The sequence below is a fragment of the Dendropsophus ebraccatus genome, chromosome 10, assembly GCF_027789765.1.
Source record: "Dendropsophus ebraccatus isolate aDenEbr1 chromosome 10, aDenEbr1.pat, whole genome shotgun sequence".
In the NCBI taxonomy this organism is placed as follows: Eukaryota; Metazoa; Chordata; class Amphibia; order Anura; family Hylidae; genus Dendropsophus; species Dendropsophus ebraccatus.
Window position 1 is genome coordinate 18,830,057 of NC_091463.1, and position 17,543 is coordinate 18,847,599.

Below are 17,543 nucleotides of genomic sequence, written 5' to 3' on the forward strand. Positions count from 1 at the left end.
ATATCTCCTAAAAATACAAACAGTAATGTATTGCAGTGCAGTGTTGGAGCCGTCTAGACCTGGACTACAGTATGTGGGTGGTCTGTTCCATCTTTGAATATAACTACTTTATGGCTGGGGTCTAGTTATACTGCAGCTATTGCCATATGTTTCTGACATCAGCCTATGGAACTGTGTCCTGATTGAATTAGTCTAATAAATCCCTTTTAAATGGTCTGGCTCACTTGGCTGTCAGGTTGCACCTTTGCCACAGTTTGCATAAACTACTTTGCTGCAATGGCCGTACTTGCCCCAATCCTACAGATGTTACATGGTCCTGGTACCCCCAAGATTTCAATGCACTGAAGTCTGGGTTGCATTCAAATGCGTTCCCCTTGTAATCTGCATGGCACTGCGTCCTTCATCGCTGCCTTGAAGTCTTTCCCTTTTACTCTTGGCTCCACGGCCGGTCCGTTCTCTGTAACTCTGCTTGTTTTGGAGAGTTTGGTAAAAATCCCAGTTGTGCTTTTATACAGCCGACTCCTGGAAGCCTTCACCCCCTCCTCCTATTCTTTACCTCCCTTTCCCCTCGCTTATCGAAAACTCAGACCTCCATTACTGGCTTATAAATCTGCATGTGCTAGGCGCATTAAGCCCAAAGTGCCGGTGCTCCATCCTCTATAATGGCTCTGATGTCTCTCAGCACTGAGGAGGAAAGCACCGTCCCCGCATAGCTGGAAACAATTACTAGGTCTTAACGTGGATGTTGGACAACTGCATCCCCTCCCTCCTCCCATTTGGGGTCTGGCTGGGTATAGGAAGCTCAGCGCGGGAACACAGGGTTTCTAGGCTTGTATTTGTGCATGATGGGACTTCTAAGTTTGGCTTGTTGATGGTTTTTAAAGGGGTGATCCTGAATTTAAATGCATGGCTTTCTCCTAAAAACAGCGCCGCCATTTTGTTTCAGTTTGTGGTATTGCAGCTCAGATCTATTAGTGGCGTTGTAATTCCACATACAACCGGAGGACAGATGTGGTGCTGTTTTTCTAATTCTCTGAATGGGTTTTGTCCCTTAGCTACAGCAGAGGACACTAATTCTGTATCTGTATGTATATAGGTGGCCATTGAATAGATAAGTAGTTAGTCCGGGTATACAAGTAGTTAACAGTGAGTCTATGGTTGGGGTCAGGCATGCGTTACAAAGCCTTAATATTATCCATAGTCTTGGATGGGTTTTATCACTTTGATATTAAAGGAAATCTTGTCGCCCTAGACTAAACACTGTCTAAGCCTCCCGTCCAGCCTTGGAGAGATTGTAATTCACTTGCTGAAACGGCAAATAGTTCTGGTTGTAATGGCAGCCTGACAGTATAGCCCGAGTGTTGTGACTAGAGGGAAAGCTCCAATATTGCACTCTAAATGTTCTCCCATTTTTTTTTTCTTTTTATAAAATGTATTTTTTGGACATGTAAGCAAAATGCTAAACTAATGTCTCTGCTTCTCTATCCCCCTGCAGACAGTAAAGCCATTGTTGATGGAAACCTCAAACTCATCTTGGGTCTTATCTGGACCCTTATCCTGCATTATTCAATCTCCATGCCAATGTGGGATGAAGAAGAGGATGAAGAGGCCAAGAAACAGACACCGAAACAGAGGCTGCTGGGATGGATCCAGAACAAGCTGCCTCAGCTACCGGTCACCAACTTCAGCAGGGACTGGCAAAGCGGGAAGGCTCTGGGTGCCCTTGTGGATAGCTGCGCTCCTGGTAGGTGGCATTGGTTGTAAAGGGGGGCTCATCCTGGAACCTTCAGCCTGGTTGTGGTTGGGAAGCCAAAAAGAGTTTGTTTACAATTATACATGGATTTTTTTTCTCCCTTCAGGTCTGTGCCCTGACTGGGACTCTTGGGACACCAGCAAACCAGTGGACAATGCACGTGAAGCCATGCAACAAGCTGATGACTGGTTGGGTATTCCTCAGGTAAATGGACCTCTAAGTGCATGTTCACGTCTGTCCTAGCCTATTCAAATAACCTCCTTTTCAACTCTCCATCTTAATTTTTATTGATAACTGGCATCTTATCCCGAATGTTTTGTGTTGGCTCTCACTTGAGCACCAATAGCACTTAGAGGAACCCAACAGACCTCTTTATGTTGTCATTGCACTTCAGATATGTCAGCCACCAGTGGAGAGTCTTGAAGGGGTTATCTGGGAATTTAAAAAAGCTAGTCTATTGCAAGAACAGTGCCACCCCTGTCCTCCAGGTTGTGTGGTATAACACTTCAGCTCCATTCACCCCAGTGGAACTGAGCTGCAGAACCCACACCCAATCAGAGGACGGGAGTAGAGCTGTTTTTCTAAGTCTGGATAACCCCCTTAAAGAAGCGTAAGCGTTTTGCGTAACGTTTTTATACATGTTCCCCTATCCTTTTTTCATAGTCCTCTGAATAGACTTACAAATGGCTTATCTTCTATAGGTGATCACCCCTGAGGAAATTGTGGACCCAAATGTAGACGAGCACTCAGTCATGACATACCTGTCTCAGTTCCCAAAAGCCAAGCTAAAGCCTGGGGCTCCTTTAAGACCCAAGCTGAACCCCAAGAAGGCCAGAGCCTACGGACCAGGTTTGTTTGGTTTATTTTGATATGAAGAGTTGTATTTTTGTACGGTAAGATGTCTGTCCTCATGGTATAATGTAACGTTGTGCAGGTATTGAGCCAACTGGCAACATGGTGAAAAAGCGTGCAGAGTTCACTGTAGAGACCATCAGCGCTGGGATGGGGGAGGTCATTGTGTACGTGGAGGATCCTGCAGGACACAGGGAAGAGGTAAGGAATAGTGTTGATAGATAAATCTGATTATAGTTCCTATAACATTGCTGAAATGTTCATGCTGGACGTTCATTCATTGTCTCCAAGGCTAAAGTGACCGCCAACAATGACAAGAACAGGACCTTCTCAGTGTACTATATTCCTAAAGTGACTGGTTTACACAAGGTAAGGCCGTCCTGACTGTATAACCTCATAGCTACTAGATCTTTCATCTTCTACTAAGGTCAATGGTTTAATCTTTTTGTATTTCAGGTTACTGTCCTCTTTGCCGGACAACATATTGCAAAGAGTCCATTTGAGGTGAACGTGGACAAGTCTCATGGGGATGCTAGTAAAGTCACTGCACAGGGTCCTGGTCTAGAGCCAGTCGGAAACATTGCAAACAAGACCACCTACTTTGAGATCTTCACTGCAGGTGAGGAGAGATGGCCGCTTGGGGACGGGGCTGGCACCATAGTAGAGCTCTTTCCTCTCTGCAGCTTGTGTGTCCATTGAAGCAGCTGTACTCTCCGCTGTGACTTGATACATATGGCACTGTTGAAAGCTGTTAATCCTGTAGTCTAAAGCGGCCAATTTATTAGGCATCCTAATCTAGGGCATCTTATGTAAACCAGCTGTCTCCTCGGAGTCCTCAGCAGTCACTACTAGACTATGGGATGCATGTCCGGGCACAGAACGAAGCTGGATATAGTGGGCACCATGCCGTATCCCATCTATGTGAAGGTTATGTATAGAGAAATGGATATGTTCTGCTTTGTTAGAATGCTCTGCCCTGCCGACTTGGAAGCCATATTGGAATCGCACATTCATAGTGTAAGGTTCATGCTAAAACTTTTGTTTTTCCCTTCACTTTACCGTTGTCGTTGTGAGGATTTATAATGTAGATGGTATACTGTGACCCCATGTTCTTGAATACAGTCGACAGCTCCTGCTAATACTGCGGTCTGCTTTATTCTAGGTGCCGGTCTTGGTGAGGTAGAAGTTACCATCCAGGACCCGAATGGTCGGAAGGATACAGCAGATATGCAGCTGGAGGATAAGGGGAGCAGCACCTATCGCTGCACCTACAAACCCACCATAGAAGGAGTCTATACCATTTATATAACATTTGCTGGCATGCAGATCCCAAAGAGCCCTTACACAGTCACCATCGGTCAAGGTGAGAGCCGCTTTCTGCCCATCAAAGTAGTCAGTAATACATTAGATCTGGGGTGGGGTAGGCATGATAGGAGTTGTAGTTTTGCAGCAGCTGGACAGCCAAGGTTCCCTACCCCTGCATTAGATGGTTATTCACATCTTGGACAACTATAGCATATCCACATAGCCTAACTCCAGATCAAGGGTCCCCCTGACCCCATCATCCTCTCTGCTTGTGCTGGAGGTGGTAAGAAAGCTGAAAACTATTTACAGGACTCCCATTGACATTGATGGAAGTTATGCCAAATGTATGGTATCACCAGCTATGCTGTTTATGCAGCTCCCATTAACCCTCTCTTGCCGCTGCACTGTAAATTAAAATTGCTGCAGCGAGGTTAATTTACTAGCGAGGGTAACACAGGTGCAGGAGCTGCGCCTGTCATCCTCGGCGGGCTCGCTGCAACTCAGCACCAGAGTCTCGCTTCGGTGCTGTTAACCCTATAGATACTGCGATCAGCACGACTGCAGCATCTATAGGGCTCCAGACAGAATTCTCCTTCTACAGAGGGAGAATTCTCTGCTGGTGTCCATCGGGGCTCGCAAAGTGATCGCAGAGCACCAATGGTAGCCATGGAAACCTGAATCCTCAGACTGTTTCCTGGCTATGGAGGCCAGCGGAGGAGGGTGCGAAGCAGGTCGTGCGGCTGTGCGGTCTGCCACCTCTCCTCTCTCCCCTGCTGCTGTCACAAGATTGTAACAGCAGCAAGGCAAAGAGAGGGGGCAGACATAGGGATATCAGCTTATGGGATCAATATGATTCCATAAGCTGATGTCCAAAAACGACCTGGGCATTGATGTATGAATGACCTCAGGTTGTGAAAGGGTTAATATGAATGGGAGTTGTGTGATAAGTCAGAATGGACTAAATAAGTCAGAATACTTGGATATTTTCACAATAAAATAAATCTATTGGTAGAGATATATTCATACATTCTGTGCTTTCACTAGATTGCGGCAGTGCTTGCTTGGCAGCGGTCTATGCCGTGTGTATCTTCATAATGCAAAACAAATGTGTGATCTGGCTGGATAACGTCTTATAACCAAGCATTAACATAAGCAAATATATACTCTGAGGCTTGGGATTGCCCTGCGTTCACCTGCTGGTTTAAAGCTATTGTATTCCCAGGTGGTGCCGGGGCTCTCCTCCCCGTTGTGCCGGGCCTCTCCTCCCCGCTGGGTCGGGCTACCTCACTATGATCTGTCTGGTTCTGTTTTCTCGCTGTAGAAACTTCTCGCCTTCTCTTTCCTTCTCTTTCCTTCATGCCTTCACCTGGGGAAGGTGGTCCGCCTGCTGGATCTCTCCTGTCTCTTGCTACAGCATCCTCTCTGCTAGTTTGGGGGACGTGAAGGAGTTACGGTATATCTGCATGCAGTGTGCTGGGGGTTGTGGGGTTAATACATTTCTATAGAAAGTTTTTTATCAGTTACGGTTTCGTTCATTTCTTATATCCACGTTCCATGCAAGTTGCCAAAAAAGTCAAAAGTTTCTATTGGTCATGGTCTGTTTTCAAACCCCACCGATCACTTGATAGAGCTTAGGAGAAGAGCTTGGCTAAGCACTTCACCTCTTGGCTTTCTGTGATCTGTCTCTATAGACTGACTTGGGTTACTCTCCTGAACAATGAAAACTTTTGACATGTGTCTAGGACAGTGATGGCTAACCTTGACCCTCCAGCTGTTGCAAAACTACAATTCCCATCATGCCTGAACAACCAAAGATATGACTTTGGCTGCCCAGGCATGATGGGAGTTGTAGTTTTGCAACAGCAGGAGTGTTAAGGTTAGCCATCACTGGTCTAGGACATGGATGGGGAACCTTTGACCCTCCAGCTGTGCAAAACTACAATTCTAATCATGCCCAGACAGCCAAAGGCTGTCAAGCATGATGGGAATTGTAGTTTTGCAACAGCCGGACGCCAGAAGGTTCCCAATCCCTGCTGTAGGATTTAAAGGGGTACTCAATCGAAAAATCTTTTTCAAATCACCTGGTTTTCAAAAGTTATATAGATTTGTAACTTCTATTTAAAAATATAAGGTCTTCCAGTACTACTTAGCTGCTGTGTGTCCTGCAGGAAGTGGTGTATTCTCCCTTAGTCTGACGGTGCTCTGTCAATGTCAGGAACTGTCCAGGGCAGTAGAGGTTTTCTATGGGGATTTGCTCCTGCTCTGGACATTTCCTGACATGGACAGAGGTGGCAGCAGAGAGCAGTGTCAGACTGGAAAGAATACACCACTTCCTGCAGGACATACAGCAGCTGATATATACTGGAAGACTGGAGATTTTTAAATAGAAGCAAGTTACAAATCTATATATCTTTCTGAAACCAGTTGATTTAAAAGATTTTTCAATGGGGTACCCCTTTAAAGTGCCCACTTCCCCCATTTTGCATCACATACAAGCATGCCTGTGTCTATGTAGCGGTGTTCTGGTTTTGGTTAGACGTTTCTAAGGTTTTCTACGATTTCTAATACAACTCTTATGTTTCAGCCTCAAATCCGAACGCCTGTCGTGCTGTGGGCCGTGGCTTACAGCCAAAGGGCGTGCGTGTAAAGGAGACTGCAGACTTCAAGGTCTACACCAAAGGGGCCGGAAGTGGAGAACTCAAAGTTGTGGTCAAGGGACCAAGTGAGTAAGATGTTGGGACATGTGCCTGCTGTTTCCTCCAGCATTGAAGTCCTTAATCTGTACGTGTAAAACAATCTCTCTGGAGACTAGGAACATGAGGTTTACGTCTGGCAGAGTGCCCTCTGCTGGCTGAATGGGGATTTACCATGTAGCTGCTTTACCCTGTTGCTTCCATTACCTACTTGTCTGGGCAGGAATTCCTTTGTCCTTACAGCCCATAGGATTTAGCTGCGACCCCCTTACAAATTCCAAGTTCCTCTAGTTGGAAGCAGCCTGATGGCTCCCCTGGGAGAAACCCTTCCCATTCCTCGGCCGGACTCGGTGACGTGCCAAGCTTCTGCCGGAAAGCTGCTTATGGGAGGCATAATTTTTTTTTTTCTTGAAACATTCTCCATGATTTTACGAGCAGAGGTCCCCTTAAAACATGCTGTGCTTATTACACCATACAGCTACATCAGTCCTATTGCATTCACTTACTATTAGGTAGGTAGACGTGCCTATTGATGTGTTAAAGCTGTGCTCCGGCAAAAAACTTTTTCAAATCAACAAAGTTGTATAGATTTGTAATATACTTCACTTTAAAAATCTTATGTCTTCCCATCAGCTGCTGTTTGCCCTGCAGGAAGTGATGTATTCTTTCCAGTCTGACACAGTGCTCTCTGCTGCCACCTCTGTCCATGTCAGGAACTGTCCAGATCAGTAGCAAATCACCATAGAAAACCTCTCCTGACATGGACAGAGGTGGCAGCAGAGAGCACTGTCAGACTGGAAAGAAAACCCTTCCTGCAGGGCATACAGCAGTTAATTATGGGAAGACTTGAGAATTTTAAATAGAAACAAATTATAAATTTATATAACTTTCTGAAACCAGTTGATTTGAAAGATAAATATATTTGCTGAACTACCCCTTTAATGTGGACGCTGGAGGAGGCTTCCTAGTACTAGGCTCTCCCGATGGACTGGACTTTTCTTTATATACTGTGGTTTCCACCATAGAAACGGGTTCAAAATAAAACCATAAACTAACCCTGTAATTTCTTGGAGGGAGTTGACGTCTGTTTTTATTGACTTGTGTCGCCCTCTGGTAGTCCTTCAAATAAAGTCAGGAAAGTGGTGTGTTCTTGTGTGCTGGAAAGGTAAACCACTTTGCCAGGTTAGGCCTTGTGCGTATATTGATACCACCATAGGTATCCTGTCTATGTATATGGGCATACTTTTATGACCAGACTGGACTTAGAGGATAAGTATTATAGGCTGAAATACCCCTTTATCTACAGAACAGTGACTGACTGCTGCTGGGGTCCCTGCTATAAGGAGTACCCCGCATCCCCTTGGAAGAGCAGCATGCATAACGCTGCCCCAATCAGTGTCTATGGGACTGCACTCCAATGGCAGCTCCTATAGACAATGGCTGTGACAGCAACGCATATACATGGTCCACCACCCTATTAAAATAGGAGACTTGGTGGAGCCTGCTTAGAGTGCGCGATGATCATACCCCAAACCCCTACACCAGGGGTTTCAAATTGTGGCCCTCCAGCTGTTGCAAAACTACAATTCCCATCATGCCTTGTCAGCTAAAGCCAAGTTTGTAAGGGGATTGTAGTTTAGCAATAGCAGGAGGGCTGAAGGTTCCCAATTCCTGTTCTAGGCCGGTATACCCCTTTAAATAGTCATAAAATCTTTACAGTCCCGTCCACAAGCAAGGCCTTTATTTTTATTGTCCTCACCTGAATATTTAGCTCCGCTATATTCTGTCTCACTTTACAAATGCAATATCCGTAATCCACAGAGGGGACGGAGGAACGTGTTAAACAGAAGGACTTGGGAGATGGCGTCTATTACTTTGAGTACTATCCAACTACTCCTGGAAACTACACAGTAACCATCACTTGGGGAGGACAGAACATTCCACGAAGGTTAGTAAGATCCCCGCTCACGGCTGGTGGAAGGGGCCTGTCAACGCTCAGGCTGCATTTTATTGAAATTTTTAACCTGTTTACCTTTTTATCCTTTTAGTCCATTCGAGGTTAAAGTTGGCTCTGAATGTGGGCAGCAGAAAGTACGCGCATGGGGTCCGGGTCTGGAAGGCGGCGTTGTGGGCAAATCGGCCGACTTTGTGGTGGAAGCCATTGGCGATGATGTGGGCACTCTAGGTAGGCTGATTTTTGAGGAATATATACACGTTTATCTAGATACTTAAAGGGCTAATTCATCCCACACTCTGATCTAAAATTTCACTGTTGGAAATGGATACACTTTACTATAGACTCGGGTCTCCTCTCTGTGTAGGGTTTTCTGTGGAAGGTCCCTCACAAGCCAAGATTGAGTGTGACGATAAAGGAGATGGGTCTTGTGATGTGCGCTACTGGCCGCTGGAAGCCGGCGAATACGCCGTCCACGTGTTATGTAACAACGAAGACATCAAGCTGAGTCCGTTCATGGCAGAAATCAAACCGGCCCCCAAAGATTTCTATCCAGAAAAGGTAAGAACATTACACTACCTTAGTCCATTTAAGCTCGGGGCAGCCTGACATCTCCCTTACATTCTTATATTGTGTTCTTAAGGTGAAGGCCTATGGTCCCGGTCTGGAGAAGACTGGACTGTCCATCAATAAACCTGCAGAGTTTACGGTCGATGCCAAACAAGGTGGAAAGGCGCCCCTTAAAGTGTCTGTGCAGGTCAGTAGCCATCTTGACTTTGGAATGTTTCATTTATATATATTTATATAATTATATATTTATATATTTATTTATATATTTTATATTTTTTTAGGATTCTGAAGGAAACCCTGTGGATGTCACCACTAAGGACAATGGCAATGGAACCTACAGCTGCAGCTATTTACCAAAGAAGCCATTGAAACACACAGCAATGGTATCCTGGGGAGGAGTGAACATTCCCAATAGTCCTTTCAGGGTACGTCTACCTAGGCTATGGTATAAACTGATAAATTGGGGCAGCAGACATGATATATGATAAAAAAAAAACTATAAAATGTTTCGATTGTCAGATGAACATTGGTGCTGGCAGCCATCCCAACAAGGTTAAAGTGTATGGACCTGGTGTTGCCAAGACCGGTCTGAAGGCACATGAGCCTACCTACTTTACTGTGGACTGTACAGAGGCCGGACAAGGTGAGCGACATACAATACTGTATAGTTTATTACAGGTGATATACCTGTAAGTAAAGGGGAGTATACTGTGTGAGCCGCCAAATCAATATGTTTGGTCTAAAAAATAGTTCTGCTTGGACCAGACTTTTCCAGGGAATCAAGAAGCAGAACATCTTTATAGACAAAACCAATGACTTGAGATTGATTTGGTGGTTCATACTGTATGTCCACTCATCTTTACCCACAAGATATTCCCTACTTGGATATAATATACCACAATGTGAGATCTGTGTATCTGGTGTCGGAGGGCTGCTGCCATGCCTACACTTTCCTGCAGGGTATGTGGTATTAGATGTAGCGCCAGATGAATTAATAAGAAATCATTGAGGGGTAGCCTCTACCGACACAGCCATCACATGGGTTAGTCTTATTACGATCAGTGGAAAATTCCTTGTGCTTTCCTCCTCCAATGTTTGTCTGCAGCTATGTCATTCATGATGATCTGCCAGGACTGGAGTAGTGATTGACTGTCCTGTACTAATCTCTCCATAGGGGATGTGAGCATTGGAATCAAATGTGCTCCTGGAGTGGTAGGCCCAGCTGAAGCGGACATAGGCTTTGATATCATCCACAACGATAATGACACTTTCACAGTGAAATACACTCCACCAGGAGCTGGGAGCTACACCATCATGGTCCTGTTTGCCGGCCAGGTAAATTGCACTTGTCAGATGTCCAGTTGTTTGCATGTAACTGTAAAGGAATCTCCTGTGGCGGCTATTACTACCAGTACGGTCTCTACATCTAGCTGAGTATTTGTCTTTTCCCTTCAGACCACACCAATGAGCCCCTTCCGCATTAAGGTTGACCCCTCTCACGATGCCAGTAAAGTGAAGGCTGACGGGCCAGGACTGAACAAGAGTGGTAAGCTCTAGCAGTAGGATCCATCTCACAGGTTACATAGCGGCTTTCAGAGTGTTAACAGACCGCATATTTCTGCTTTCTAGGTGTGGAAATTGGTAAACCCACCCACTTCACAGTAAACACCAAAGCAGCTGGCAAAGCAAAACTAGATGTGAACTTCACAGGTCCCGCCAAGGGAGACGCGGTGAAGGACTTCGACATCATTGATAACCTTGATAACTCCTATACTGTCAAATACACCCCAGTGCAACAGGTGAGGAATAAGTTTTCTCTAAGTATATCGATAGTGTTGGACTTTCTTTTTTCAGACAGATCTGACCTCATTCTTGTGGCTTTTCTTTCAGGGTAATATTGGTGTAAATGTGACCTATGGAGGAGACCATATTCCCAAGAGCCCATTCCCTGTTAACATTGCTCAGACTTTGGACCTCAGCAAGATCAAAGTTACTGGACTTGGTGACAGTATGTATTGCACACCATACTTTTGTATGCATCACTTGTTCTCGTTTTCGCATGGCTTGACATCCGTGTTCTGCTTGTTCCATCAGAGGTTGAAGTTGGCAAAGATCAGGAGTTCACTGTGAAGTCTAAAGGTGCTGGAGGACAAGGCAAAGTGGCTTCAAAAATTACAGGCCCATCCAACAAATCTGTTCCTTGCAAAGTAGAACCTGGCTTAAGTCCAGACAACAGCACTGTCAAATTCATTCCTCGGGAAGAAGGACCTTACGAGGTGGAGGTCACTTATGATGGAGTCCCAGTACCTGGTAGTCCTTTCCCTGTTGAAGCTGTTCCACCAACCAATCCTTCAAAGGCAAGTAATCTGTGTTACTGTCACTTTAAAAAAACAAAACTTTTGACATACAAAACTTTGATCAGGGTTTGAGTAATGAGACCCCATTGATCATTAGATCCAGGATATTGCTGCTTTCCCTGTTTTTGTTCCTTCCATAGATTTACACAGAAGCCCGTTTTACGTGCTGAGATGGGGAGAGCAGTAAATGTTCTTGATTATATACTGATTTATCTTGTCCCGTAGGTTAAGGCTTATGGACCTGGACTTAAAGGAGGCAATGTGGGTGCTTCAAACCCATTCACCATTGATACTAAAGGTGCTGGCCAAGGAAGCCTTGGTTTAACTGTGGAAGGTCCATGCGAAGCGAAGATCGAATGTCTTGACAATGGAGACGGAACCTGCTCAGTATCCTATCTGCCATCAGAACCCGGTGACTACAACATCAATATTCTTTTTGCTGACACCCATATACCTGGATCTCCATTCAAGGCAAAGATTGAGCCATCCTTTGACCCCACCAAGGTGACTTGTTCTGGCCCTGGCTTGGAACATGCCCAGGTTGGAGAAGCTGGCAAGTTTAATGTGGACTGCTCCAATGCGGGCAATGCAGAGTTGACTATTGAGATTATTTCAGACACTGGCATGCAGGCTGAGGTGCATATCCAAGACAATGGAGATGGCACGTATACAATCACGTACATTCCACTTTACCCTGGAATCTATACCATAACTATCAAATATGGAGGTCAAATGGTGCCCAACTTCCCAAGCAAACTGCAAGTGACTCCAGCAGTTGATACATCTGGTGTGAAGGTGTTTGGACCCGGAGTGGAAGGAAAAGGTATGCTAAGAAGTAATACGATCACTACTTTATTGGTTGGGGGGTGGGCTGTACAGTCTCTTTAATGTGGTCTTCCCTACAGGTGTGTTCAGAGAAGCAACTACAGATTTCAATGTAGATGCCCGAGCCCTCAGCAAGAATGGAGGTCCACATGTCAAGACCAGGGTATCCAATCCTTCTGGCAATTTCACCGAAGCCTATGTGCAGGATAATGGGGATGGTACATACAAAGTGGAATATACTCCTTATGAAGAGGGTGAGAGCTCTTAGTTCTTCTGAGTCTTGTCATAGGGTTATGCAGTAGGCAATGGCTTTACTTATTGGTGTGTTCTGTGTACCTAGGTGTTCACTCTGTAGATGTGTCTTACAATGGAAGTCCGGTCCCTAAGAGTCCATTCAGGGTTCCTGTCACAGAGGGTTGTGATCCAACTAGAGTCAGAGTCCATGGTCCTGGGATCCTTGGCGGAACAACTAACAAGCCTAACAAGTTTACAGTGGAAACCAGGTGACTACTGCATCACGTTATAGTAGTTACATGGTCTGTAGAATCAGACTGTTAAAGGTGTGGTCCAGGATTAGACTAGCACAGCTTGGTTTTATGCTAAAACAGCACCACCCCCTATCCTCAGCTTCTGTGGTATTACAATTCCACTCCATTCACTTCAATAGAACTGAACTGAAAATCCCACAACCAAACTGACTGACAAGAGTCACTGTTTCTGGAAGAGTGCAGCTGTGTTTTTTTCTAATCCTGGATAACCCCCTTACAAAGTTTATGGGGTTACACCATAATATCTATTCAGATACAAGATGATCTTTCACAGGGGAGAAACCACTGGGACCCCTGCATTCTGAAGAACTGGACTCTGGAGTGGCAGTGCACAAACCTGACTACTATCCCATTCATTGCCTATGGGAGCAGGCCAGGAGCACCTGTCAGTCTTTGGCACTTCCATAGACAGTGAACGGATTGGTGCTAAAGTCTGTGCACGCTCTCCATTTTGAGTCCTGTACTTAAGATCATAAAGTGAGCAGGGGCCTGGGTCTATTCTTGTGATCATTTGTCATGTATCCAGAGTCTATGATAAAACCTTTAAGGGTTTTTGTTCTTTTTTGTAAACTTTTTTTTTTTGTTCTGTTTCCTAGGGGTGCTGGTACAGGGGGTCTGGGCTTGGGTGTTGAAGGCCCATCTGAGGCAAAGATGTCATGCACAGACAATAAGGATGGCAGCTGTTCAGTGGAATATATCCCATATGAGCCCGGCACTTACAACCTTAATGTCACATATGGTGGACACCAGGTTCCAGGTGAGTTTGCAGTTTTGGACTATATTGTAATTGTACCAGCAGTTTGGGGAGGGAGACAGATTTGCTTTAAAGGTGTAGGAGGCAAAAAAACCCACTTTTCTATCTTAAACATGCCATTTCTGACCCTGCAGGCAGCCCCTTCAAGATCCCAGTTACTGATGTAATCGATAGCAGCAAGGTGAAGTGTTCTGGTCCAGGACTGAGCCCAGGACTTGTAAGGGCAAATGTTCCACAGTCTTTCAGTGTGGACACAAGTAAAGCTGGTGTGGCTCCATTGCAAGTTAAAGTCCAAGGTCCAAAGGGTAAGGTGTCGGATGTAATCGTGGGATTCTTATATTCCACTTAATTACTGGTTGGGTTTACAATATGTGTTCTGTAGGGATTGTCGAACCGGTGGAAATTGTCGACAATGGAGATGGAGTTCAGACCGTTAACTACGTGCCCAGCCGTGAAGGACCGTACAACATTGCAGTTCTGTATGGAGATGAGGAGGTGCCACGCAGGTTAGTCATATCCACCTGATGGGTGGTATTGTTGGTTTAGAGAATCTAAAGTCTAATAACCTCTGTTTCTCCGCAGTCCATTCAAAGTAAAGGTTCTGCCCACCCATGATGCCAGTAAGGTGAAGGCCAGTGGCCCAGGATTAAATACAACTGGTGTCCCTGCCAGCCTGCCTGTGGAGTTTACTATTGATGCCAAGGATGCTGGAGAGGGTCTCCTTGCCGTTCAGATAACAGTAAGTGTCATGACTTTCACTCCATGTAAATTGTTCAATAAGCTTCTTTAACTTTTACCCAACTTTGTCCCTGATGGGGGAAGCCAATCGATGAGTGAGGCCAGTGATTGGCTGCGGCAGTCCTATATGTTGTCAGCAAGGGCACCTCTGCTGGGGAGTCCAAAGCAGTAGTGCTGGATCGGGAACCACCAGAAGGGTTGCTGAACCACATTGTACCAAGATGTCCTCAATCTGCTTTGCAGCAGTGAGAAACCTGCTTTGACATCTTCATTATCCGCTAAATGACTCATTAATTTCCAGGATCCTGAAGGCAAACCCAAAAAGGCCACTATCCGTGACAACCAAGATGGAACCTACACTGTATCCTATGTGCCTGACATGACCGGGCGCTACACTATTCTCATCAAATACGGAGGAGATGAGATTCCATACTCTCCTTACCGCATTCGGGCTGTACCTACAGGTGATGCCAGCAAATGCACAGTGACAGGTAAGAACCTTGGGTTGTGTAAGGTGCTCCACCTTCTGGTCGAGATGAGGTGCATTTTTACTTGTCTAATATCCGGTTAAACCGCGTATAAATTAGCCTATGCACCATAAAGCCTTCCCGATGTGTACATTGAACCAAGAAAGCTGTGCGCTGAGCGTTAGATCGTGTAGCCCAGCCGGTATATATAATACGCTGATGTATGACAGACTTGTGTACATGTACCGAGAAGCTTTGAGTAGTGCAGGGCAGAGCGTGGAATGCCTTCGAGACTCCTCCCGTTGCTCTCCTCACACTGCTTTTTACGTACACACTTCTCAGCGCTGCACGCGGTTTATGGCATAACGTGTCATGATGTACAGTTATCTCTGCTGATTTGTATATTGTTATGCACTTTACCCTCACATTGTCACCTTGTCTCACGTTACCTTTTCCTTGCTCTTTGCCCTTTCACCTCAGTGTCAATCGGAGGTCACGGGCTAGGTAAGCCGCTTGCTGGTCTTGACTAAATTTTTACTCTCCATTTTTTTAAGTTTAAAGTGATTTACTGATCTTTCCGATGGTCAGTCTGGGCGTTCATAGCTGTTATAAGAGAATATTGGTATAGCTCGCCACACCATTTTATTATGGCCTTCCTAATCGTAAATTTACTTCACTTGATCAAGAGATGACTTTACGTTGTTTCCTTAGAACATGTTACCATAGAAAGTTCACTCTCTGCTGTTCCAGATTGAGTATAACTGCTCACGGGGTCCAGTGGGTGGAGTCTAGCTATAGAGTCCAGTGGGCAGCTCCATTCAGTGATTGACAGCCCAGTCCTGTCACATTACTTGCGTTTCTAGTGATTCCGCAAACCTTGCACCAGCCTGAATCCTAAAGACCATCGATGGCCGAGTTATCCCTTTGGCTGCTCCTGTAACAGCTGTAAATAGCCCAAACAGCATCCTAAATGGGGAGGTGGGGTTATTTTAGGATTTTTTTTTTTTTTCAGGCATGATATGCTTTCTCTATATAACTTCCAATGGCTATTGCCAGTCATTGTTCCATGGTTTAGGCCTTGAATTCTGACACCTTTTTGTTGGCATTTGGGTGGTGGTGAAACACTGGCATTTTGTAGTTTCTGGTTTTGGCCTGAAGCAGATTTGTGGTTGTGGCGTGTGGCGTGGATGACTCTGTTCTAAGTTTATACCAAAGGATTTTGTAGGAGATTTATGAGAAAGTGGGATTCTCCTGGTTGCCCATAGCAACCAATCACAGCTTCGCTTAAAGGGGTAGTCCACCCAAAAAAATTTTCTTTCAAATCAACTGGTGCCATAAAGTGCCAGAGATTTGTAATTCACTTCTATTAAAAAATCTTAAGTCTTCCAGTACTTATTAGCTGCTGTATGTCCAGCAGGAAGTAGTGTTTTCTTTCCTGTCTGACCCAGTGCTCTCTGTTGCCTCCTCTGTCCATGTCAGGAACTGTCCAAAGCAGGAGCAAATCCCCATAGAAAACCCCTCCTGCTCTCCAGACTGGAAATAATACAACTTCCTGTTGGGCATACAGCAGCTGATAAGTACTGGAAGGCTTGAGATTTTTTAATAGAAGTAAATTACAAATCTCTGTCACTTCATGGCAGCAGTTGATTTGAAAGAAATTTTTTTTGGGTGGACTACCCCTTTAAATTTAATCACAGCAATATTAGAAATGAAAGCTGAGCTGTGATTGGCTGCTATGGGCAACAAGGAGAAGTGTACTGTAAGATGGTGTCATAAATATCCCCCCAGTTATCGGACAGTTTTTAGGCTTTATGCGGCCTATGCAGTTCCTAAAGCTTATGCTGACACGGTGGTCCCCCACCAGATTACAGACAATCAATGGGTCAATGATGCTTTTTTGTGATAAATTTCCCGTTAATTTAAGGTGGGTCATGGGCATGTTGAACTGCCTATAATATGGGTGAAATCTTAATATATTGGCTCACTTTCATCTTGGTGCATTCTGTTACTATGAGGTTGAGCTCTCTGCCATAAGTAGAGATATGATCGGCTATCGTTCTAGAATGGACTGAGTTGGGCCCTGATCCCGAAGGCTTCCATGGATCATTGTACTGGGTCCTGTGCCCTAAAGAGTCATTAAGATCCAACCACACTCCTTAACACCAACCTGTAAGGCCGGGTTTGGGGCTTCGTACCCCTTGGTTTTACCTCCCCTCTGTAGTGATACTGCATGCATGCTTTGTATGGCTCCTCTTCCATAATCTTTGACCCTTAACCGCATCTCTAATTCCACTTTTCTCTGCACCCTCCTCCACCCTCTCTTGCTCTTCTCAGCAATTTATGTTCTTCCGGAGATCAGTCCATCAGGAAATGACATCTATCATGCACAAAGTACACCCCAATATCACCAATTCTGGAGGGATCACAAGGGTGGTGTCTAGTAGCTTTCCTACAGATACTCAAAATGCTATGGATAATGCTTGTAAACGGTGTCAGAGGTTGAATAATAGTTATGGTATACTTAGAGGAAAGAAAGCGTTCTTTATTTTGACACGTTGAGCCTTAAAACATGACATGGGATATTGGTCAAACCAGAGGAGAAAATACTTGTTTGTGTCCTGTCCATGTTTCAAGGCTTTAATGGGTCCGACATTGACTTTCAGGGAAGTTGCCTATAGGTGGCACTAGAGACTTGTTTATTTCAGCTCGAAAACTCACTTGCATACG

At 45.0% G+C, this 17,543-nt stretch overlaps 1 protein-coding gene across 4 annotated transcripts in view; it reads left to right on the top strand.

Annotated features, from left to right (window-relative positions):
- FLNA (filamin A) overlaps nt 1-17,543 on the top strand; it is an 85,593-nt gene that overhangs the window by 56,004 nt on the left and 12,046 nt on the right. For 2 of the 4 annotated variants that reach the window (XM_069985815.1, XM_069985818.1), the window contains exons 3-30: nt 1,496-1,744; nt 1,860-1,957; nt 2,455-2,602; nt 2,688-2,806; nt 2,897-2,974; nt 3,062-3,224; nt 3,768-3,968; nt 6,495-6,632; nt 8,425-8,551; nt 8,652-8,788; nt 8,925-9,118; nt 9,201-9,314; nt 9,409-9,552; nt 9,647-9,770; nt 10,302-10,462; nt 10,583-10,673; nt 10,757-10,926; nt 11,018-11,135; nt 11,222-11,484; nt 11,710-12,307; nt 12,390-12,563; nt 12,650-12,812; nt 13,454-13,614; nt 13,746-13,916; nt 13,994-14,117; nt 14,194-14,350; nt 14,651-14,840; nt 15,297-15,320. In XM_069985815.1, coding sequence (XP_069841916.1) covers nt 1,496-1,744; nt 1,860-1,957; nt 2,455-2,602; nt 2,688-2,806; nt 2,897-2,974; nt 3,062-3,224; nt 3,768-3,968; nt 6,495-6,632; nt 8,425-8,551; nt 8,652-8,788; nt 8,925-9,118; nt 9,201-9,314; nt 9,409-9,552; nt 9,647-9,770; nt 10,302-10,462; nt 10,583-10,673; nt 10,757-10,926; nt 11,018-11,135; nt 11,222-11,484; nt 11,710-12,307; nt 12,390-12,563; nt 12,650-12,812; nt 13,454-13,614; nt 13,746-13,916; nt 13,994-14,117; nt 14,194-14,350; nt 14,651-14,840; nt 15,297-15,320 — 4,599 coding nt within the window. The remainder of the gene's footprint in view (nt 1-1,495; nt 1,745-1,859; nt 1,958-2,454; nt 2,603-2,687; nt 2,807-2,896; nt 2,975-3,061; nt 3,225-3,767; nt 3,969-6,494; nt 6,633-8,424; nt 8,552-8,651; nt 8,789-8,924; nt 9,119-9,200; nt 9,315-9,408; nt 9,553-9,646; nt 9,771-10,301; nt 10,463-10,582; nt 10,674-10,756; nt 10,927-11,017; nt 11,136-11,221; nt 11,485-11,709; nt 12,308-12,389; nt 12,564-12,649; nt 12,813-13,453; nt 13,615-13,745; nt 13,917-13,993; nt 14,118-14,193; nt 14,351-14,650; nt 14,841-15,296; nt 15,321-17,543) is intronic. The other 2 variants (XM_069985816.1, XM_069985819.1) reach the window with 1 other exon arrangement.